The 25307-nt window shown below is 41.0% G+C and overlaps 1 protein-coding gene across 1 annotated transcript in view; it reads left to right on the top strand.

The window, feature by feature from the left end:
• Positions 1-20235, top strand: part of CR1 (complement C3b/C4b receptor 1 (Knops blood group)) — a 296948-nt gene extending 276713 nt beyond the window's left edge. Inside the window, exons 52-55 of the mRNA XM_061630611.1 lie at positions 7237-7428; positions 8514-8540; positions 9674-9740; positions 20016-20235. Of these exons, the coding sequence (XP_061486595.1) occupies positions 7237-7428; positions 8514-8540; positions 9674-9740; positions 20016-20220 (491 nt within the window). The 3' untranslated portion in view covers positions 20221-20235. The remainder of the gene's footprint in view (positions 1-7236; positions 7429-8513; positions 8541-9673; positions 9741-20015) is intronic.
• Positions 20236-25307: the final 5072 nt, after the last annotated feature.

The following is a 25307-nucleotide window of genomic DNA, read 5'->3' as shown; positions in this document are numbered from 1 at the left end:
CATAACTTTATATGCCTCCTTCATGCCCCCCTACTTTATCACATTGTTTCCAAATTCAATTGTCCTAAACCAGAGTTCGCAAACTGTAGTCTGTGGGCTTCAGTCAAGTGTTCTGCAAGCTTCATTCGGGTGGTTCATGGCATGTCTATAAAAATACAATTAAAAACTGTACAGCATCTAGCACAGCACATTTCAGTTGCTACAATAGGCAGAAAAATCATTAAGTGGCCCACCAAGGCCCTAAGCGATTTTCAAGTAGTCCATGGGGAAAAATTTTTTGGAAACACTGCCCTAAATGTTATAACCTTTCCATATAGCAGAATTGCTCCAGTCCATTAATACATTTGCTTGCCCTTTTACACACCCTTTCCAACTGTACAATATTGTTTCTTTGTGTTGCAGTAATGGAACTGTACACAGAATTCAAAGTGTAATTACACCATGGAAAGGTATTATTGGCAGTTTTGTTTTTGATCCCTTTCCTAATTATCCTCAGCGTGGAATTTGCCTTTTTCACAGCAACCACAAATTGGGTGGCACTCAGCTTCTAACACCATACTCCAGACAGATGTGATTTCCCAATTGTCTAAATCAGATAGGCAACCTGTGCCCCAACTTCATTTTATGTGGCCTCTGACACCACCTGAAGCTTTTCCATTCTTCCATCTTATCAGTGTTTCTTACATTCTGCTTGTTTTTCCTGGCTTTTAACCCCTTCCTTCTTTCTATGTAGTCTCAGAACAATTGGAAAGAGTATATTTTATCTGATAAAAATAAAATAATTTAAAAAACAATTTCCTGGTTGTATGACTTGAGGGGGAAAAGTTTCAATGCAGCTGTCAGAGAACAAAGTGATAGGCTTTGGGTGGGTAGGTGGGTGGGCACACTAGTCAGAAAGGAATTACTTTCACTTGTTTTCCAGAATAGTAGCTGTATTGATCAATTGTATACAAAAATCTGTATATTTATTAAGCCTAACCCTATCAAGCCCAGTGGCATTTACTTCTGAGCCTAACCCCATCAAGCCCAGTGAAGTTTACTTTTGAGCAGATCTGAAACTGGGGATTCTAATCTGAGGTAGCCATGGTCAAATCTGATACAGGGTGGTCTTTATTCAGAATTAATTACTTCAGAACACTTTTGTGACTGGCTTCGCCCACCACTTGTATGTGGTTTCTGACAGATTACCCTGAAGACATTTTGTTCTTGAGAGAAATAAAATTGTAGTCTAATGCTCCAAATGTTCATCTGTTATTCATACAGTGAATAACTCTATGTATGTGTATATGTATGCATGTATTTGTAAATTGCCTAATAAATTAACATTCTCTGGGCAGTGAAAATACAATATACTGAAAAATTCAGTAGCTTGCTTTTCCCCACTAACTTCCTAAATTTAATACATGATTTCAACAAAATGAACCAGTGAATGATATATTTTAATCCAATGACCTTTTCTCAGACTGTTTTATTTTAGTGGTATGCCTGCTGTAGAGCTGTCTGATTAGCGACTCACTTCTGGGTTTCCTTGCAGGAAAGCTAGTACTCATTATAGGGCTGCTAATATTAACATAGTGTGGCTTCCTTTGTGAGTGCTGTGCTAACAGTTTATGCAAGAGGAGATATAGTAAGGCACTACTTGATGGATTTAAATGGCACATTGTTTGCCTTATCTGCAAAGGATAGTCTAGTCTAGGAATAATGTGGAACAAAGCAAAATAATTGTTATTTCAAGTAACCTGTTGCCCAGCATAGTGACAGGTAAATTTATCCTGTGGGAATCAGTGGAATTCAAGCAAAGAGCTGCATCCCTTCTCCTTGGCTCAACTTATTTGAGAGTGTTAGCAGAAAGATGCTGCTTGTAACAGCAGGTTTGTCTCTGCTCTGCTTATTATATGCATTTCTTGTAAACATGTAAAGACTGGATGGGGCTAAAATAATGACTGTTAGGCCATGGGTAAAGCTGAGTGTTGTGCAGCTTACTTGATAACTAACTTTTGAATCGTTGAGACAATTCAATGTCCTCAAGTGGCATTGAGGCTGGATTGCGCCCCCTCTTTACCTCTCCCAAGGTACCACAAACATGTCTTGTTTCTGTTATTTGGGCTGATTGCAGGTGTTGTCACCACTCACCATATGCTCAGAGGCACGTTACCAAATTCTTCCAAGCTACACAGGAAGTGGATTGGACTGTGAAAGACCAACCCAAATTGTGTTTGTATTTTGACAAATTTATAGGGCAGTACAATATCTCAGACAGGAGGTCAGGTCTCCTGCTCCCCTGCTGCATTCATCATATCTGTCTAATTTCCCTGCTTTTTAAAGTTTGATAGAAATATCTGTGGGCTATAGGTACATTCTTAAACGGCAAGGTTTTTTTGCCTATTAGTGAATATAGATTATGTTTATTACTTTGAGTTACAGGAAATTAAAAATTAAGACTGGTGCCAAGGGCACCATTCACAAAAGGGCCATCATGGGGTGTGTGAGATAGCATACAATGTCTGCCATGAGGTATGGCACAAAATTAGAGACAGTAGAGCCTTTGCTGCTTTCCCACCACTACCTCATGCTTACCCTGGGAAGTCAATGCTATGTCTTCCTCATCCTGTTTGTGGCAATTGCACAGTATTAATTTTCTCCCCCCCCCACACACACACACATGGTGATGCTGTTGTTGTCTAATAACAACAGGGACCATTCCTTGGTATCATGGAAAATATACAAAGTGGCCAACCACACTCTCTATTACACACACATACCCTCACCATACACATACAGTCCACAGATACATATGCATTTCCCTGTCCCTCTCACTCACACACATATATACAACAAATGTTTTGCAGGGGGGACGCGTTGGGACATTCTCTGTTAATTTTTCCACAGCCAGCCCCCTGCCGGTCTCTCCAACCCGCTACACACACACCAGGGTGAAGGAGGAGGCAGGAGGTGAGGGGGCTCCCGAGCCAAAGCATACAGCAGAGGCTTCTCTGAGTAGACGGAGAAGGAAAGGAAGAGAGGGTGCAACACTGTGGGGCAAGAAAAATCTGCTTAATTCCAAGGTGCAGGGTTGAAATTAAGCAGATATTTGCCCACCTCAGCCTATAGCCTGTCTCTTGCCCCACAGAGTGGCCCTTCCTCTTTCTCTTCTGTGGGCTGTCACTCCTGGGGAAGATATTGCTACTGCCTCCAATGGATGTGCCCGGGGGACTCCTGCTCCTCCTCCTCCGTGGTAGCGGGGATGACAGATCTGTAGCTGTGCAGTGTATGTGTATGTATGTGAGGGACAGAGGTGGCATTTGAGAGGAGTTTACACGGGAGGACGGTGGTGGAGGGCAAGAGAGGAAGGGAGGGAGTTTACACGGGTTGGAAGGCAGTTGCGACCCCAGGAATTACTATTTTAACTTCAAATCACCCAGCCTAGGAAGGAATTGGATGTTGTGCATGCTCCTTAGGTTTTCAACCCCCTCCCAGAGGTGATGGATTAGTTCAGGTTTCAAAAGAGGAGGGGGGGCAAATTAGTTGCAAAGGATTAGAAAGGGATGAAGAATTGTGCCCTTTCTCTCTCAGTCTTAAAAAAAGAGCCTTTAGAAGTTTGTGAGATCTTCCCGCCTTCTCCCCCCTCTGATTCCCTTCACACACACCCCATGCATCTGAAAGTATTCCTGACACAAAGCATTATAATTTGCAAACACAGAAGGAAAATGGTTGGGTGCTTCTTGCCTCGGTTTGTTATATGAGCAACAGATTATTCAAAGCAATGTCTTTGCCTTCTCTGTCCAACTCTGCCCAGACAAAACCTCTCTCTCTCTCTCTTTCTCTCTCCAAATTAGGCTGTAATCCAATATACACTTACCTGGGAGTAAGTTCCATTGAACACAATGGAGCTTACCTCTAAGTAGGGATGGGTGAGAATTTTGATTCAGTTCACATTTCAAGCAGAATTTATCAAATTCGCAATTTCAGAAACAAAATGACAACTGAAACACAGCCATCCTTTGAAATTCGCATTTATTAGAATTTTGGGATGCAATTGGCCAACTAAACAACATTTACAAAAATGCATATATGAATACATGAGTGAAAATAACATGAAAAAGGCATAAAATGATGAGAAATGGCTTGCAAGAATGTGTACCTTTGTCAAAACTGCCTACAAAAATGTGTTTATTTGGAGAAACTAAAATGGTGTTGAATTTTCATCAGGATTTTTTTTTTAAAATTGTGGATCACTGTAGAAATGTAGAGCACTGAAATTAACATTGGAAAAATGAGAAACTGAAAGAACCAAAACAGACATATCTTTCCATCCCTACTTCTGAGTAGACATGTATTGGATTGCAGCCTTTACCTGCTGCCTGTGGGGAATGGATGCTGCTGCTGTGAGAGGAGTGTGCAAGGAAGCAATTTTCTCAGCTAGGAAGGCAGCAACACCAACACGTTAAAGCTAACTTGGTTTACTTGGGAGAAAGGCTCATTGCTCACAGTGGGGCTTGCTTATGAATAAACATGCAAATGATTTGGTTGTGTGATTTTATCTAGATAAAATAGGTTGTTAATTTCTTCCTTTGGCTGGATTGTATGACAAGATTAGAGATAAGAAAAATGATAGTTAAAGAATGATAGTTAAATAATTCATGTGAGTTATTATTCTAGGCACAAAACCTTGGGGTGGAGAAGGCATGCAAGGATCTTTCAACAAATGAGCTTGTACATCTACAATGTGCTTTTTAAAAAGTTCCTTCATGAAAATAGGCTTTAAATGGGAAGGGCCATCGCTCCGTGGCAGAACATCTGTTTTCCGTGCAAAAGATCCCAGGTTGAATTCCTGGCATCTCCAGGTGCGGCTGGACGAGATTTCTGCCTGAAACTCTGGATTGCTGCTGCCAATCAGTGTAGACAATACTGAACAAGATGGACTCAAGTTCTGACTCAGTATAAGGCAGTTTCCTGTCTTCCTGTCTATCTTCCTAGACTTGCTTATCTTCTTTCTTTAATATACTGAGAAAGAGTTGTCTCAAAAAAATAAAAATAAAAGTTACCTGTAGTCTCATCTGACAAAGGCAAGCAGGCCTACGCAGTCTATGACCAACAAAGCCTACATCATGGTTTTTTCCCCCCTTTATTGGTGTAGTTTTCCAAGTCAGTTATACAGGCCCCAATGAGTGTCAGTGGTATAATTTTGAAAGGGGGTGTGGCATGACTCACAAAGGGACCCTGCACTTCTCAATTTGCCGCTACACTACTGGTTTCCCCTCAGACTTTCCCTGGGTAAATACATTTATCTTGGGGTATGTTTAAACAGAAAACAAGCAGACTACTGCTTTTGGCAGATTTGCTGAACAATTAGTCACAAACTAGAGAATATTAATGCATCCAGTACTTCAGCATACTTTGTACAGTAATTTTTAGACAAATACTGGAATTCCATATATGTATATTTAAAAATGTGATAATACATTTTCTTTGTAAAGTGCTTTTGTACTTTTAAGCAAATGCAGGAATGTTCAGGCCTAAGTTATGTTCTTTGGAATGTGTAACTAAACTATGGAATTCACTGCTTTTCAAAAAGGATTAGACCAATTCATGGAGGATCAGTGTATCCAATCAACAGCCATAGGACTTGGAACCGCCATGTCCTGAGGTATTATACCTCTGAACACCAGGTGGAGGGATACATAATGGGGGAAGTTTATCACCTGCAGATCTTGCTTGTGAGCTTCCTGGCCACTGTCTGAAGTCACTGCTGGATGCTTTAGCAGAACTCTTATGCTTTTACTTCCAAGTAAGTATGCTGAGAATTGCGGTCTGTGTCCTGCTCTACACCATCTGAACACTTTGCAGTATAGTGTCTGCTGAGAGCCTGGCTGGGAGTCCAGAGTCTGTGAGTTCAAATCCCCGCTTGTCTCCTGGATGTAAAGGGCCAGCTAAAGATCACCCCACAGTGAGTGGCTCAGGGGTTACATGCCCTGCCACCTGTACAGCCGTGGGCAAGCTGCATAGTTCCAAGGAGCCCAGTTGCCCCCCAGCTGGCAGTTGCGGACAAGGAAGGGGCTGGCTTGTGCAGCTGTGGCAAGCTGAGCAGGCCCTAGCCAGCTGGGGAGGACTAGCCTCAGAGGGAGGCAGTGGTAACCCCCCTCTGAATACCGCTTACCATGAAATCCCTATTCATAGGGTAGCCATAAGTCAGGATCAACTTGAAGGCTGTCTATTTCCATTTCCATAGGTGCAATGTTGCCAATAATGTTCCTGATCCAGTATTATTTGCAGAGGATAATTTCCCACTGGATTATGCCTACCACTGCTTCATCTTTCCCTCAGCGACTTTTTTTTTTAAAAAAGCAAGTCTTAGTCTCCCCAAAATCTTTTAAGGAGGTGCTTGCTGCTGCCTGCAAGCTTGCAGCAAGATTCCTCCCTCTCCATCTATCCCCAGCACAATTAAAACAAAAAAAGTAAGACCAATGGACAAAGGAGGCACGGACCACAGTTTGGGAACGTCTACCTATATAGAATTAAAGAAAGTAGATACCTGGGCCTGGATGTCTACCCTCCTCTCTTCTCTGTAAATTTTTCTCTCACTGTTGTCCTCACCTCCTCATGACTCTCATAATGACTCTCGCCTCTCACAACAGACAGGAGGAGCCAATAATCATGAAAGGGGATTCATGGTGATTGCTGATTGGCTGTAGTAGCACTGGAGACAGAGGGACAGACAGAGGGAAGAGGTAGCTCCCCTCTCAAAAGGTAAAGGGACAGCTTCATGGAGCCACCCAGCAACACTTCACAGCTGTGTAGCAGTGAGAGAAAATGTGCAAAAAAATCCTAGCTATTTGTTTTCTGGAGTAGCTCCTCTAGGAAGCCTGCACACAATTATGTGTGGTGCCATCTTAGAAACAATTATGTCCCTTCATGCCCCTTTTCATAGCTACCATAGACAGATTGTAAAGGAGGGAGCTAACTAGAATGGAGCCTGTTTGACAGCCTTTCATCTCATGAACAGGAAAGGCTAGGATCAGATCTTATTAAATTTATCTGAATGAAGATTTTTGTATACAGACTTAAGAACTTGGGACATTCCAAATCTTTACATAATAGAAGGCTTTCATAACAGTTTGGTATAGAACATTCTCCATCTTGCAAATCAAGTTGCACAAGTATGAAAGATTTTGAAAAATAATTCTTATTTCTGTGTGGACTTTAATACTGTTCTATAACAATTATTTGCGCTTTCAGTTAGAACATCACCAGACAATACTGAACTCGATATCCCGAACGGAAGAATATTCAGTGGGGAGAAAAAATACTATAAACCTGGAGATGAAGTTACTATTCAATGTCATGCTGCCTATATTTTGAAAGGCTCATCTAAGATTAAATACATTGGTGGGAACAAATGGTCACCTAATATTCCAACTTGTGTTCTGAGTAAGTATAAGCTTTGTGAAAATATAACATGCCGGACACTCTGCACTGTTCCTTCCTGTTTTCCATTAGTATGAACCTGCCTTCACTTAATTATGCATACTTGCATGGGTGTACAGAATATAGGCTGTTTACCTTGCCATGGAGTGCCAAAATTTGGAGGATTAGCTCATTGGCACTTAGTGCAGTCACTTCCGATTCTCCGCTGTCACTTGATACCATGAGCTAGGAAGAAGGTTATTTTTTCTGAGTGATCAGAAGATCCATTTCTTATACTAAGGAATAATGTAAACTGCAAGATAGATTTGTTTGATAGCAACTGTTAGGCATGTATTCAGGGAGTCACCTACAGCCTCTGTGCCTATAGAAAAAATACATTATTAAAAACAACTGAAGTTTAAAAACAATGAGGACAAATTAAACATTGCACACAGAGGCATGTAATATTCACCTAATCTTATAAAGAAAATAAGAAAGAGTTATCTAAAGGAACTGTAATTGAGAAAAGGGGTGAGGAGGGCTGTACTTTACCCTTTCCCCAGCTACCAGTTTACTGCTCAAAATTGTGCTGCAGAAAGCTTTTTCCCCACCTTTGGTGGGGTGGATGGAATGTTACAGGTGCCCATATCTTTTTGCCCAGAGTCCAAGATCCCCGAACTCACAGGATGTCGGTACAGCTTCCCTTTGGTGACTTGTGAGGATTTGTAAGTGGTTTGCATGCAGTAATTCTCATGTACTTATTCTTAAAATGAGACTTGCAAGTTACTTTAAAACAAGTTCTTACTCTAGCAAAAATTATGATTTGGAATGAATGAGTCAAGTAAAAGTCAGTGTTTCTTCTTTTAAACCTGTATGTTTTTTTTATTATTGTAAGAGAAATATTTATGTGGCCAACTTGTATATAAGACAAAAATTATTATACAGTAAGTGAAACATGTCCACTGGTTGTGATATGAAATCTATCCTGAGCTGTAGTACTTTTGATGAGACTGCCAATCTAAATTAGTAGTTTCTATAATTAGTTTTACATTGAGGGTGGCATGGTTCTGAGAAATTCACTTATCCAAATCATTTCTCCTCTTTTCTAGGTTTTTTCATCAGAATACTTATAGTTGGTATGTAATTTCTTGAAAATGAATGGGAGAAACATAAAGATGTCTTAAAAATTTCCACATGCCACTGTTTTATACAATTTCATTTCATATGCTTTTTTATCAATAGTAAAATATATTAGGGTCATACAAAGCTGGCTACTCCCCAGCCAGAGAAAAGCATTTTGAAATTTCATTTATTGGAGAGATTTAAGTCCATGCTTAATTCTCCCTCTTGAAATCAGGTGACTTAAAAACGTTTAAAATATGTTTGTGCACCTTGTTATTCCCCTCAATTTTTCTTTACTAGATGGAACTTAATTTTTGTTGCAGTGACTCTGGAATATTGAATGTGTGTATACCAGGTGTGTGGAGCCTTTGGCCCTCCAGAAGCTGCTGAACTGCAACTCCCATCAGCCCCAGAAAGCATGGCCAATGGCCAGCAATGGTTTGAGCTGTAGTTCAGCAACGTCTGTAGGGCCAAAGGTTCCCCACCCCTGGTGTGTATACACACACACACACACTTCTGAACATTTGCAAAGCACCAACAGTGTTCACAATCTTCTGCGTTTCACATTTCAGAAGTTTGGCATGAGTGTTCAAATCTTTGCTCATCAGTTGTCTCATCTTTGGGTTCAAAACCTACAAGTATATTGTAGGGTTTTCTCCTTTCTTTTTGAGATGCAACACAAAAGTCACTAAACTAACTAGAGCTTAGTTTTAAAGGTATGTTGGATTTCTCCCTACCCCAGTGAAGCAATCCAAATAAATTTGCTGATTCTTTTTATCTTAATGTTCTTAGAGGTAGGATCATTCACGTATTAGTCCTGCATGTGAAATGGTAACATTGAAATTTTGGCATGGTAGGTATTTCAAATGGTTCCCAACACAAAAAAAACAAAAAAGGAATGAATTACCAGTCTTTACTCTGTCACTCTAATAAGTGGATTGGTCTTAGAGTGACTTGTGATCATCAAACAATAGTTAATTGCATTTTATTGCTAACAAAATGCAAGTATGAAATGTTGTTTATGGCTTGAGTTACATTTGAAGAACATTTTCAAAACTGTGGTGTTTTTAATTATGCATCAGCTTCCTTAGCCTCTCATGAACCTTTTTTACTAGAACAGTGTGGTCTGTTTCTTCTTTTTTTATAGCATGTCTGTTACCTTCAGTAATCCTGGCAACTAAAGCAGTTTATAAGAAATTTTGCTTACAGCAAAGGTAAAACCTCCCTTATTACCAAACTCCTCTTTCCTTTCTCTTTTGTATTTCTAAGGTCCACTTCACATATAACCTAAATAGAAATTATCTCCATTTAGAGAAAATAGTGCATGTTGTATCATCTGAAGTGTGGTGTGTAATTTTTGTTGTGAATACACTGACTGGGCAGTTGATATGAGCTGTGAATATCCAAACAGCAAGACATTCTGGAAAGAACACTCTAACTGCACTTCAGATTATACAGCCTCCATTATTTTCTCTACCTGGAGATTTTTTCTTTTTCTTTTCTTATTTCTTATCATTTGTATATCTGGAAAAAAAATTAAGAAAAAATGATAGTGCTTTAAGGGGCGTTTTACCTGTATGCAGGTCCTCTCAGAAGTCCAAAGAGGCTTGGGCTACGTCCAGGTTTAGAGGCTCCTAGTCATAATAATAATTTTTTTAATGACACATGAAAACAAAATAATGCGCCAAAGAAAGGGAGTGGTTTGTTAATATAATCAGCTGATCTGAGAAAACATGCCGATCACAATCTAATTTTGTGCCATCAAAACTGATACTGTATATTTCATTAATATTTGTAAACATATTTAACTCTTTAATATGACAAAATCTCTATTGGCTAACAAAGTTGCAACTCTAAGCTGAGTGGGTGTGTCACATGTTGGTCCAATGTGCATAAAGACAAGTTGCAAAACTTATCAAATGCCAAAAAATGAACAAATGTCTAAATTTGAAGCACCCTTTGAGTTTGAGGCCCACACCTGATGCCCCACCTGATTGGTCCTGCCTATAGGAAGATGATATCTGCATACACTGTCAAATGTAAAATTTGCATATCAGCATGTTGTGAGCCCAACCTTTGGAAAGCTTTGCATTAAGTAGTTTCCCACCATGGGTAGTGGTGGCAAAATAATCTCACCTGCCCACAGGAGTGCAGTGTTGGGCCATCAGCCAGTTAAAGTACTTTAGCAGATTACTTGATTAAAAAGAAATAAATGTTGTAATTACCACAACCTCACTGTAGGTGCTTTTCTGAGATGTTAAAGGAAGTGCAATTTAATTTAAGCCAAAGCTAACAAACATTAGTAGAATGAAAGTTATTAATATATTTTTATGACTATCCAGATAAGGTCAAGATACTGTTGTTGAGTGGTTTATTTACTCAAGTAATAGTGTTTGCTCAGTTCTAGATGCAGCTGCACTCCTGTGAAGGAACAGATTTTCATCCGGGGTCCAGCTTTGTCGTTGGAGGCATAGGTTGCCCCTGTGGCATTGAGCATCTTTTAGTACTGGAGTGCAGAATCTGTGGCCCTCCAGATGTTGTTGGATCCCAACTTCCATTAGCCCCAGCCTGCATGATCATTGGTCAGATATGACAGGCCATAGGTTGTTATTAATTAGGTTAGTTTATTAAATTTATTAATTGTTTCCCAAAACAGAATGTCTCAAAGCACTTTACAAAAACAAAATGCAGTGATACAGTAAAAATATATAAGGCTTTAAAGGTTAAACAGCTGGTATAGCACAGTGGGGAGGAGAGCCTGAGTGACAGTCCCGAGTCTGTGAGTTCAAATCCCCGCTCGTGTCTCCTGGGTGTAAACGGCCAGCTAAACATCACCCCACAGTGAGTGGCTTGGGTAACGTGCCTTGCCACCTGTGCAGCTGTGGACAAGCTGCATAGTCCCAAGGAGCCCAATTGCCCCCCAGCTGGCAGTTGCGGACAAGGAAGGGGCTGGCTTGTGCAGCTGTGGCAAGCTGAGCAGGCCCTAGCCAGCTGGGGAAGACTACCCTCAGAGGGAGGCAATGGTAAACCCCCTCTGAATACCACTTACCATGAACACCCTTATACTGCAATGGTAAACCCCCTCTGAATACTACTTATCATGGTCACCATAAGTCAGGATCGACTTGAAGGCAGTCCATTTCCATTTTTAAAGGTTAAAAACCAGCACTTGGAATTGTACGTGGAGATAGATTGGCAGCCAGTGCAGTTGGACCAGAACCAGTGTTATATGTTCATGCCTTCTTGTCCTAGTTAGCAATTGAGTGGATGCATTCTGCTTTAGCTGTAGTTTCCAAACTATCTTCAAAGGCAGCCCCACATACATCACATTGCAGTAGTCTAACCTACAATTTAGGTTAGGTTATTTATAACAACTCAGGCTGGTGCATTGGCTGCAACTCTATCTAGACCTAGCCAATCTTCAGGAGGTCATGCTCTGATAACCTCCAGATTTATACTTATGTACTGCATCATGAACGGGGCTGCTATTAAGCCAGATCAAAAACAGCCGGTAGTTCAAAATGTGGCTGTACAATTGCTAAGTGGGATTAGGACTTATGGTCATATTACACTGGCGTTTCACAAGCTGCACTGCTTCCAGGCCCATTTGTAGTCCTGATTCAAAATACTTATTTTAAACCCCTTCATGGCTTGTTTTAAAGCTCATCATCTCCAGATACCTGAAGCATCATTCTGTCTCCACATGTGCCTGTCTGTACAATAACATCTTCAGCAGAGTTCTGTCTCTTGGTTTCCCCACCATCCTGAGGTTTGTTAGTGAAAGGGCCTGAAATGACACCCTGATTGTGGAACACACTCTAGAGAGGATGCTGTATTATTTTGGTACCAGGTGAAGACTTTTTTATTTTCCCCAAGCATTTTTATTTCAGTTGTTTTATCTCTGTGAGGTTCTCGCACTGCACTTCTTAATTTCAGATCCTGCTGTGATTAGTCTGTAGGATTTTAATATTTTAAAATATTTTTATTATGTGTTATATATTTGATTTTCTATTGTTAGCTGCCTTGGGAATTTATATGAAGGGTAGGATATAAATTTCTATCATAAATAAATACTTTATTCCCTATAAGATTAATACACCAGAATAAAAAAGGCCCTTATAAATAGAGCGGGCCTACCTTCAACGACCACCTCATCAGTTAACCAACAAATCCTTTAGTTGATTAGTCAGCAGATTATGTTATTAACAAAGCAATTCTATAGATGTCTATTCAGAAGTAAGTCTCATTGAGTCCAGTGGGACCTGCTCTTAGGTAAATGGGCATGAGATTGCAGTGAAAAGAAAGCTTTTCAAAGATAAATGTAATGTATTTTAAAATTTAAAACATTCTTCTGTCCTCGATTATATTGTGGTCTTCATGTTGTGGTGTGGTGGATTGGCTCTGGTCCCATTCCATTGCCTCCAACTTATCTAATGCCAGAGAGTCCTTCATGGACATTTGGCACATTATGGCAGTTCTGGTAGCCTTACGGTTGCCAGGTCTCTGGTTTTGCTTGGAGACTCCATATTTTGGGGTTCTCTCCGGGTCAACAGATGTGTTACCTTAATCTCCGGACTCTCAGCTTTCATTTTTAAAAAATTAAGTTTCTAGGTGATCTGCTTCAAGAGATATGCACCAAAACATCAGCCCCTGCCCTACAACTTCTGTTAAATGAGCTCATAGCTGGCTGATCTAACCCCACTCTTTCAGGTTTGTAGCCAATAAGTGCAGTCAGTGTTGTGATTCATAAGGGATTTGTTTACCTCCAGGCAATAGCTAGAACACATTGCTAGTCCAGAAAACTGTTGTTTTTTCCTGCTTATATGAAATTCCCATAAACTGAGTACGTTTATCGCTTTCAGCAGTAGCAAAAGTCTCTCTCTTATGTGCAGGAGATCTAAATGACTTTATTTATTTTATTATTTATTTAATTTGTATCCCGCCCTTCCTCCCAGCAGGAACCCAGGGCAGCAAACAAAGCACTAAAACACTTTAAAACATCATAAACAGATCTTAAAATACATTAAAACAAAACAGCATTAAAAACATTTTAAAAAAACAACTTTAAAAAAGGGTTAAAAACATTATTAAAAACATATTAAACAATTCTGACACAGATGCAGACTGGGATAAGTCTCAACTTAAAAGGCTTGTTGAAAGAGGAAAGTCTTCAAAAGGCACCGAAAAGATGGCAGAGATGGTGCCTGCCTAATATTCAAAGGGAGGGAATTCCACAGGGTAGGTGCTGCCACATTACAATGTGTTATGCTTTTCTAATTATGAGGAGTGAAACAATTTTAAATTTTCCTGGGCTATTGAAGAGGGCAGTCTTTTGAAAACCTCAATATGAAGCTTTAATCCTATAACTTTTTTGGGAATAAACCAGCAATGCTAATCCCATATACCCGGAATAAACCCCATTGAATTCAATAGGACTTGCTTTTGAGTAGACATGGTTAGGATTGTGCTGTAAATCAGTGGGACTTTTGAGTAAACATAGCAAAGGATTGTGTTTGTGTAGTAAATCTTTCTCTCCCCCTCCAATCCTATTTTTAAAGCAATTAGGCAGGGCTTACGTAGGTGTCATTGCTTTTATTATGTAGGGAAGTAATTCTGATTTTATTATTTTAAAAAATGATCTGCAATGACCAACGAGCTTTGATAATAAACTGTTATATGGGGTATATATATTTTACATCTCCAGTGTGTGTGTACATGGAGTCTTTCCAACATCCCTGTGAGGTAGGGTTGCCGATTGGAAACCAAGACAGCCACAACAAGAAATAAATCTCTTTAAAATCCAATAACCATAAAAAACAAATATAAAACAGTTGAAAAGCAGAGTAAAGTGGCATGATTCTGAATTTTGAGTTGGGTGAGTGAAGTTCCTTATCATTTGAGCTTGCAGGCCTGTGCATGCTTCCTTGCTTGAGTAAGCCTCATTAAATACATTGGGACTTGCTTCTGAGTACAGTAGGGCCCTGCTTTTTGGCCCCCCACTTTTTGGCATTCCGGTGATACAGCGCCAGCCCCATCCTCTGCCCCCTTCTTTTCCTCCTCTGGTGCAATCAGCTGTAGCTACCCCTGATTGTGTGCTACAGCTGATCGTGCCGGAGAAGATACACAAGAGGGTCCAATTTCCTGCTTTTTTGATTTACTGTACTCTTTATTTTGTACAACATATCATTTTCCCCTTAAGACTTCCCCCCCTTTCCCCTCAGTTGTAACGTTGTTTGTTCAATAATTAAAATAAAAATGGAGAAGAGAGTATAAGTGTATTATATGGGAGAATATGTATTTACGGGTGGTGGTGAAGAAAAGGGTAGTTAACAGCAGAGTGAAGCAATGGGGGGGAAGTCCCCGAGTGGGGTGTGTGCGTGTGCACGTAGGGGTGGTAGTGGTTGCCGTCCCAGTTTGTGCCCATGAAGGTGGAGGGGGGCGTTTCCATCCCCTCCCGTCCTTCCCCCAGTACTGGCTCAAGGTGTCAGTTTGTAGCCGGAGCCCCTCGCTCACATTTTTGACCCTCCCCGGGTGGGCAGGCAGGAGTCTCCACCAGCCACTGCCAGAGCAACTCAGGGATTTTGCCTTGCTCACCTTCCCCCCTCCCAACCCCCCTCTGGGGTGCTGCCTCCCCTCGATCTCTTCCTTTCCTGCCTATTCCGTTCCTTCAACACCAAAAGATTTTAAAAAGCTCTGTGGTACCTTCTTTTTCTTCTTCATCCCCCTCCACTTCTTGCAAGTGTCAAAACTTTGTTTGGGTGGCAGTGGCGGCTGTAGCGGCGCCGGGATGGGGCTGAGGTGGTAGGCCGGGCTGAGGCAGGCGGGGTGCAGGGAGCGCCCCCCGCCGCACCAGGATTCCACCGCATCATGCCTCAGCTGCAGCTGGCCAGTGGTGAGTGGCAGCAGTGGCAGCAATGGCAGCAGTGACCACCTGTGCACTCCGGACGAGCTCATCCCTTTCCAGGAAGAAGGCAATGAGCAGGACAAGGGCGTATTACAGCTGATCACACTGGAGGAGGAGAAGATCAGCTGTCGCATGCTACAGCTGATCTCCTCCTACTATGTGATCAGCGGGTTAGGTTTCAGACCCCCGCGTTACAACTGAACCACTTTTCGGTGGTTTTTGCTTTTCAGCAGGGGTCTGGAACCTAATCTGCTGTATGAGTGGGGCCCTACTGTAAATATGCATTGGATTGCACTATATACAGTTTTTACAGGTTGTATAAATAATAAACATCTTTGACAGTCGTGCTTATATAGATATTTCTTCTATATCCAGATAAGTGTCTCATTTCTTACTATGGTTGTACATTATTATTTCTTCTACATTTTAAGTGTGCTCTTCTTCCTTGGGTGGTCATCATTCCCCTCTGTTGTTTTCACCCTGAGGGACATATTAGACTGAGAGATGATGAATAGCCTATGGTCACCCAGTAAACTTTATAGCTCATTTCCATTTAAAAAAAATAATTAAAATGATTTACATGCAGGCAAAGTAAAGAACAATTTTGAAAGATACTTTTCTCCCTGGAGAACAGCCCAATAGATGGGAAATGCTGCCACCTAGTATCAGCTCATAGGAATCACTTGTTTTTTGAGCAAGTAGCAAACCCAGACCGTTCCTGCCTCCTGCATCTAGACGGATCGTTCCTTCACTCACTCCTAAGTAACTCACTTTTCAGTCCTCTAAACCTTATTTTTTCCTACTGCTGTGTCTTCACTTCCTGGTGGCAATCACCTCTGCACAGAGGATTTCTGAATTAAATGCCCTTTCTGTGGCCAAACATCTCTGTGTCTTCTACGTTGACAGAGTGATTCTTTGTACAGACCCAGCCTTTATTCCTAAGGTGGACTCAGTGTATCATCGAACTGATTCTACCTACTTTCTGTCCCAACCCAATCCATACACAAGAAAAGGCATGGCACTCATTGGACATTCGGCGAGCATTGAAGGTTATGTTGAATGAATGAACAAATGACTTTCGACAGACCAAATTGCTCTTTGTGTCTTTCCACCCAAAGTCTATGGGTAAACAAGTGTCATCTACCACCCTCGCTGGTTGGCTTAAGGCTTGCATTAGTTTGGCTTATGAGTCTTTGCACTTATCTGTTCTTTCACGTTATGGCCCTCTCCACTAGAGCAGCAGTGGTCTGTGCTGCTTTCGCCGTCAACACTCCCTTGTTGGAGATTTGTAGGGCAGCCATCTGGTTTTCCCCAAACACATTTATCTCCCACTACAAGATACTAACTATGCCTTTGCAGAAGCTGCTTTTGGCAGACGTGTATTGCAACATGTTACCATTCACTCCTGAAAATATTTGGCTTGCATTTTTTAATCTCTTTTTTCATATTCAGTCTGAGAGTCTCTGACAGCTTCCCACCCTAATTTCCAGATGAGCTGTTCTCCAGGGAGAAGGGGCTGTTGGCCTTACCTGCACATAATTTCTCCTGGAGAACAGACCATCAGGACCCACCCAGTTGGTAGAAGTATGTAATTGAAGGGTGGTTGTCCAAGGTTGTTATTAACCTTCTGCTCTTGCTCAAGGTTGTTATTAGCCTGTTGCTCTAGCTCATGTTAATATTCTCTAAGCTGATAGAGAAGTTTCTCTGTTTTTCACTGTGAAGCTTTTTATGGAATAAATGATGAACTTTTCCTGTTTTTTGAGTTATTTATTTTGGAGGAAGTAGTATTCTTTAATGTATGGTTTTTCTGCATTGCCTTTTTGTGCTGTTTTCTTTCTTGTCTAAATATGTCTTACATTCTTACCACTGGAGTATCCTTCTGGCTGATCATCAGGGAACGGTCTGGGATCTTGTGAGGTTTGCTACTTCCTCAAAAAACAAATGATTCCTGCCTGCTGATGCTACATGGCAGCATTTCCCATCTGATGGTCTGTTCTCCAGGAGAAATTATGTTCACATAAGGCCAACTGCCCTTTTTAAACAGGGGTAGGGCTGTAGCTCAGTGGTAGGACATATGCTTTGCATGCAAAGGTCCAAAAATCAATCTCTGGAAAAAACTTGCTTGGAATCATGGAGAGCCAATGCTAGTCCATGTAATCAGTACTGAGCTAGATGGTACCGAATGGCCTGAGTCGGTATAAGGCAGATTTCTTTGTTCCAAAAAGTTGAAGGAGACCAAAGGGCCACAGTGACTCAACAATTTATTTATGTATTTAATGTACAACATTTATATACCACTTTATTGTAAAAAACCTCAAAGCAGTTTACAGAAAGAATTAAAACAATAAAATTATTGGCAAAAACAGTTAAAGACAGGTATTTAAAAACATTCAAAATAATGAAACAAACAATGAGTTAAAAACAGAAAAAAACCTAATAGCTTCTACATGCCCGGGTAGACTTGCCTCACAAAAATGTTTTTAGAAGGTGCTGAAAAGAATACAATGAAAGCGCCTGCCTAATTTCAATAGGCAGAGAGTTCCAAAGTGTAGGTGCTAAAAGATCGATTTCTTACAAGAGCAGAACAAGTACTATGTGGCACCCGTAACATTGAAAGCACACCTTGAACTTGGCCTGCTCGCAAATCGACAACCAGTGTCAGCAATTGTGCCACAGCATTCTGCTCTAACTGCAGCCCCTGGATCAGATTGTGCTGTGACCTTGGCTGACTGGCTGCCAGGATTTTTTTAGTTTTGGTTTTTGGTTAGGAATCCTGACTGGTTGTGGGATGATGAGTTTTTTGCCTTACTCGTAGGAATCTTGTTGTAGTTGGTATGATATTGCATTTATGAAATCGTCACTGTCTTTTTCTATTCTATTTGCATTTCATTTACCTTTAACCTCACTCCCTTACATACATAGAAGCAACAACAGTGGTTTCATGTACTAAGCTCAACCCCCTTAAACACACTGATGATGCACCTTGTTATTTGCATGATGGTTTGTTTCTTGCCCAATAGTGGTAAAAGAGAATTCACATACTGGGAAGTGTAACTGCAATTGCTTTTGCTCCCAAGTTACTGCCTGTGAAGGTAGACCAAACCATGTGTTTTCTCTCTGTTAATTATTACTCACTGGAATTGGGTTGGCTGTCAAAGAGAGTTTATAGCAGCCCACAGTAGGCAGAAAAGGGTAGAGAATCTTTTTAACTCTTATTCATTTCTTAAACGTCATTCTGAAGTGAAGGGTCAAGTCTGTAAAAAAGTTTGGAGTGGCCACATTAAAAGGCAGGAGTAGGGCATTCCAGGCAGGGGGTTGCCAACCCTGCTTGGATATGGACATCTTTGCAGAGGATTCCTGGTCAAGATTTACCAACTGCACAATCCAGCCCACATCTACTCAGAAGTAAGTCCTATTGATTTCTATGGGGCCTAGTCCCTTAGTAAGTGTGTTTGGAATTGCAGCCTTCAGGGGCATCCATCTTTATTCCTGAGTGCTCCCATCTAACATCTCCACAACACTAGGCTCCTTTCTTTCTATAATGGCCTCTGGTGACTGTCCTGGCCTGAGGGCACTTAAACCCTTCTTGCCAGAAGCAAGTAGACTAGGTTAAATGTTCACTACCCAGGCTCCCTAAGCAGGTGAGAAGGAATGATTCCTTCACTTCAGCTCTACCTTGGAGCACCATCTTTTAGCTTTGATTCCTATCTTAATTTCCAATCAGATAAATGTTTTTGTTTGAATTTTATGCTCCAAGCAACTGTGGTTGATACTTAATGTATCATGCTTAATGACATCACTAAGGCCCGTCCCTAAAATCTCAGGGTTTGGGATGCTTCTGACCAGGCAACCCTAGGTAGCCTCATAGCTGTGATCCACTTCCATACAGAAGACCAGGGCTGGCTTCAAAGGGCAGCCAGGTGGAGCCCTGGCCGAGGGTCTCTGGGGCTACAGGGGCCCCTGAGGGGTCCCTTCACTCCCCTTCTGCGATTGTGGCAGGATTGCTACCGCAGATCACATGGCAAGAGCTCCAGAGCCCCTGCCATTCCCTTGCTTCTTCAACCTACCTTTCTCAGCTATTTACGGTTGCGCACACAGCTCTGTCCTTAACGAAGATGGTGGCCAAGTTTCCCTAAGGTGCTGAAGCCTCTACTGCCATCTTGGCTCATGGCAGGAATGTGCACGTGTAGCACTCATACGTGCCATCAGCCAAGATGGTGGCAGAGGCTTCACCTTTAGGGAAACTCAGCCGTCATCTTGGTTAAGGGCAGCGCTGCGTGCACAACTGCACAACAGCTGAGAAAGTTAGGTTGAAGAAGCAAGGGAATGGCGGGGGCTCCGGAGCTCTCAGTGTGTGATTTGCAGCAGCAATCCTGCTGCAAATCATGGAAGGGGAGTGCCGGGGCCCGGGGCAAGCTTGTGCCCAAGGACCCTGGCATGTCTAGGACTGGCCCTGCAGAAGACCACCCAGTGACATTGAACAAATGTGTGGGTGGAATTTTCTGTTGAGCGCAGAGAGATGGAGAATGGCTGGCTGAAAAAGTGGCTTGACCATTCTTACTCTGGCACCTCCATTCTCTTACAGGGCAGGAACACAGAGAAGGCAGACGCAAGAGAGCACATCAGCAACCAACACAGTTACTTTGCTACCAGAAAAGAATGAAGTAACAGTGGCAGAATCTGAGCAAACCAACCCACAAGAAAATGAAAGACAGCAGGAGCAGCTAGCCAGCCCTACCCAACTCAACAATGACATTTCAAGTGAACAAGCCAAGGAGACAGCAGTATGAAAACCTGACTATCCCCACAGCTTGAGGAGGCAATCAGTGAAGCCAACTGGGTAGACCCAGGTTATTTTCTTTCTTTACCTTCCCCTTCTTTTGACCCTGAAAATCCCTATGTTTCTTTACTTACGTGTTAAAGGACAAAGGCAGTACTCCACTGAAGGGCTCAGCAAAGGCCATTGCACCGTCTGTACTAGCAGGATCTCATCATGTTGTATCCCACAGGAACCATATGTGTAAGGCTGTGGACTGAGCCTAAGGTCCTTGGAAGATACGTGTTGCTACATATATTTTTTATGAGAAAAACAATAAGGGCACATGCCATGCAGTAGTCCATTCTAAATAGCAAGTTTTTGAATCTAGGTTATTATCATCTTAATAATAAAAGAGTAATTGTATCTGTGAAATATTTTTCCTTTTTATCTACTGCCTATCTTTTAAAATGTGTCTGACTTTGTTTCTTTGAAACATAAATCCGTTTTGTTACTATTTTGCCTAATGTTCTATTTTTTTTTCTGTCTCAGTATATAAACATGTGGAAAGAAGTATGACAGTTTACACAGTAAATTATAATGTCCCTCAAACCTACACCTATAATTTACACAGTTACAGGTAAGTGCCTGTTTCAGATTTTACTTTTCAACATTTTAGTAATGAATATGAAAATTCTATAAATGTAACTACAAGTTAAAGAATAGACATCAGCTTAAGCTGAAGACTATGGGCAAAACTAACCTAACACACAGGTGCATATAGCAAAATCCCAGCAGCCACTCCAGAAGGGGATAATTTAGAACAAAGAAGAGGGTTCCTTTGCCTACCACTGTTGTGCTCTAAAACAATCCTCAAAGTAGAACAAGTGTGGGATGGGGGCAGAAATATGGGGTAGAGAAGCAGTAGGTCTCAGAAGAGTAAAGTACCTCTCTTCTCTGAAAATAAAAGTCTAAGGTTGTTGACATGGTGCCTTCCAGAAGTTATTGAACTACAACTACCATCATTCGTCTGTACTCAGAGTTCTTCTTTATGATCTCTGTGCAGTCTCTCATATGGTTCTGTGCTTCCACAGAGGAGCATTTGGAAGCTTCTAGAGCAGATTTGCCTAAACTTGTGCCTTCCATATATTTTGGACTGCAACTCCCGTAAGTCCTGATCTTTGGTTATGCTGGCTAGGGCTGATGAGAGTTGGTGTCCAAAGTTTCTGACGGACACCAGTTTGGGGGTGTTCTAGACCAAGGTACTTAAAAACATTTTGGTGGAAGGTATGTTTCGAGCCCCCAAGCAGGGGTGTAGTCTTACAGGGTCATGGGGTTTCATAGACCCCTTATTTTTTTGGGAGCAGGATCCCAGGAGGATCCCTCTGTTTAAGCCAATCAGCATGAAAGGGGAGCATGTTAGCCACTGAGAAGAGTCTTTAACTTGACTAACAACATACTCCCATATCCTTTCATGCTAACTGGAGCCAATCAGATTAAAAGGAGGTAGGCCAGTCACTGAGAAGACTCTTCTCAGTAGCTAACATATGCCTTCCCTTTCATGCTGATTGGTTCCTAGGGTAAGTAAGAAGTGAGCTTCATGACAAAGCACCTTTGTCTCCCAAATCTTAGTCCCACACTTGGCTTCATTTCAGAATTCTTAAAATCAAAAGGTTTCTGGTATCTGGCAACATTTAGCCCTGGAGAGATAGATTTGAGGGTGGGGAGCTTATGTACACAGCAGTTTTATTCTGTGCTATAGCTCTGTAATTGCAGAAACGACAGTGAATCTTGGGGGCATAGCTGTGAAGGGGCATGGTGTGACTATCATGAAGGGACCCTGCACTTCTGATTTTGCCACTACACTACTGCCCTCAAGATAGTATCCTCAAACAGTATGCTCCCATCCTCCTCCTCAGTTCCTTCCTTACCACTGCAGTGATCCCATCTTTGAAACTTTCTCACCTCCAAGTCCCTCTGTAGAAAAAGCCAAGCCTTATTCTGTTTCATTGTTTTGCTCTATGCAGTTCTTTCCCATTTAATTTTTGTATTTTATTTCACCTAAGTGATCTCTCCAGACTATCTCCTTGCATCAGTGCTGGCCTTGAGCTTATATAGCTCAGCATATCCAATTTGACAATGGGTGTGTGGTGGACACTTGCCTGATTGTGAACAATTTATGAGACAAGTATATCAAATTATGTCCAGCTGACTTTGTAGGAGGAGACCTCTTGGCCTAGTTGCCCACATCCCAGATCGCAAAAACTGGCTATGCAGCTGCACTCAGTCTCAATCCTATAATTATGTATACCATTATTTGTATGAAGGAATACGTTTTTTCTCTGTAGAAAAGATGCTCCAATAACTTGATCATTTAGGTTTCCCTTTCTGCACCTTTTCCAGCACTAAAATATCATTTTGAGCTGATGGAAGCAGCACTATCTATGGCAGAATATGTGAATGCACCACCCTTTGATTATATGATGGCATTATGATACCAGTAGATTTCTTTTCAGTCTGTTTCTTAATAATTCCCAGCAATAAATTTTCTTTTTTCACTGTTAACAGCAGATAAGAGCTACTTTTTTTTTTAGTGTTGACTGTGGCAGCAAGTGTGACACAGACACCTATTGTTTAGTGCCTGTAAAACCTTATATTTTTCTCTACCTGGAAACATCCCCTCTGTCAGTGACTAGATTTTTGCTTAATTCAAAGTTGATCTGCATTGGAAAGAGAAATTAAGTTTCCCCCCCCGCCCCAAAGCTCAGTAAATTGACAGTACCTTATAGGTACAAGGACATCCTGGACATTACTTACTGGTGCTTTCATGAGTTACACTATTTTAAGGATTGCAGTTATGAGGTACTAGGAGATGCCCCCATGCTTGCTCTACTCACCAATCCCATCCCCCTGCTTCAGTTTCCCTCACCAGGACAACAATGTCTCCCCTCACCCTGTCTCATTTTCCCTCCCAAAGACAACAATGTATGTTTTCTTCCTCAGCTTCCAAACCCATAAAAGGGTCACAGTATATCCCCCGCAATTACCTTCTGTCCAACCCACAGATTCCCCCTAAAAGGAGTGTTGTTATTTGAATTCATATTATGCCCTTCCAAATGAGCCCAGGGTGGCAAATACATCAACAATAAAATAACTTTTAAAAAAAATAATTCACAATCAGAAACATTTAATTTGTGATCCCAGGGTTGCCAGGATCAGTGTCTTTCAGCCATCACATGCCTGGGTAAACAGCAATATTTTTAAATTTCTCCTAAAAGTCAATTGTTAGGGAGACCTCACCACGGAGGGCATTCCACAAAAGGGGAACTACTACTGAAAAGGTCCTGTGACGGCCCTGATATCTCTCCTCTTCCCTGCCCCTGGTCTCTCTCTCTCTCTCTCTCTCTCTCTCACCTCTGAGAAAATAGAATCCCTCACTGAATTAAGATACAAGATAGTTTTAAACCTATATGCCAATGTTTTAGTAGTCCTGCTGTTGTAAATGACAACACATCAGCGCAACCCATGATGATTTGGGTGAGCTACACTCAGCTATTTCTTTCAAAGCCTCTGCAGTTTAGAAAGTTGTAAATGCTACTCTGGAATAATACTTTATGTTTGAGATTGGTTTATTTTCTTCTCAGGCACTTGGCTTACATTGACCACTTACTTAAAGATTCAAGTGATAAGCTGTGCAAATTTTGAAGATAATTTTGTACTTAGGTGAATCAAAGACTTCAAGGTTGAATTTGTAATATACATTACTTCGTGAGAAATAAAGCATATATATTAAAATAAGATCTTAAATCTCACTTTTTTAAAAAAAAAATGCTGGTTAGATGCTGTGCCACTTTAAACCTGTGTGTGTGTGCCAAATAGCCTACATACAGTAAGGAGCAAATATCATCTTATGAGGATTATTTTAATTGTTTCAAATCTAACATGTTGTGATAGGCTACAACATATTTTGTAGTGAGACTAAATTAATTTTTTCCCATTTCAATGCATTCTATACATAAGAACAGAATAGCTTGCTGTATCAGGAAAGAAACTCGTGATTCATCATTTTATCCAACAGTAGTCATCCAGATACTTCCAAAAGCTGTTTGTTCCCCACATCTGGTACTCAGATAGATACTGCCTCTGAATATGAAAGTTTACTTAGGCTGTAATCCTAGACCCACCTACATCAGAGTGAGCCCATTGAACTCAGAGGTTCTTATTTCTGAGTATAGATGCATAGGATTACATTGTAAGCATTCATGATTAATAGTTGTTGATAGGTTTGGCTTCCATGAAAGTATGATTCATCATTTTATCCAACAGTAGTCATCCAGATACTTCCAAAAGCTGTTTGTTCCCCACATCTGGTACTCAGATAGATACTGCCTCTGAATATGAAAGTTTACTTAGGCTGTAATCCTAGACCCACCTACATCAGAGTGAGCCCATTGAACTCAGAGGTTCTTATTTCTGAGTATAGATGCATAGGATTACATTGTAAGCATTCATGATTAATAGTTGTTGATAGGTTTGGCTTCCATGAAAGTATGTAGCCCTTTTAAAAACCATCTATCACACCTGAGGCAATCAAAGGATTTCCATACACCTGCAGATTTGTGATGAGTGTTATGATTTTTGTGTTGTGATTTTTGTCACCAGATTCCCTTCCTCACATATAAGGAGTTCTTTCTAAAACAAAACTTCCTTCAGACATGTATTTCAGGTTATCAAAACATGTTTTATACACTTAAAGGTGGGGAAAAAATGATGAATAGTAACTGCAGGTTAAGAACTAACCTTATGTGCTTATCCTTCATCTTCCAATTCAAGTTAGGCACACTATGTTTATCGGGGCTTATTCCTTATTAAGTTTACTTAGGATTGCAGACAAAGCAGTAAATAATACAGCTTTATATACTAGTTTTGCTGTTCCTTATAAGCTGATAAAATGAAAATAGTGAGTAAATCTGAAGTTATGAAGGTTCAGGTCACAGTATGGTCAGTAAACTACAATGTGGAGATTTCTCCTGCATACTTAAATCCCTTGTCAGTTCCTCCCCCTCCCTGGACTGCTGTTGTGTTGTACAGCAGCTAGGTAGAAAGCAGAGGAAAACCATT

Source organism: Rhineura floridana, chromosome 6 (assembly GCF_030035675.1).
Source record: "Rhineura floridana isolate rRhiFlo1 chromosome 6, rRhiFlo1.hap2, whole genome shotgun sequence".
Lineage (NCBI taxonomy): Eukaryota > Metazoa > Chordata > Lepidosauria > Squamata > Rhineuridae > Rhineura > Rhineura floridana.
Note: the sequence above shows the minus strand (reverse complement) of the source record. Positions and strands in the feature narration are given on the sequence as shown.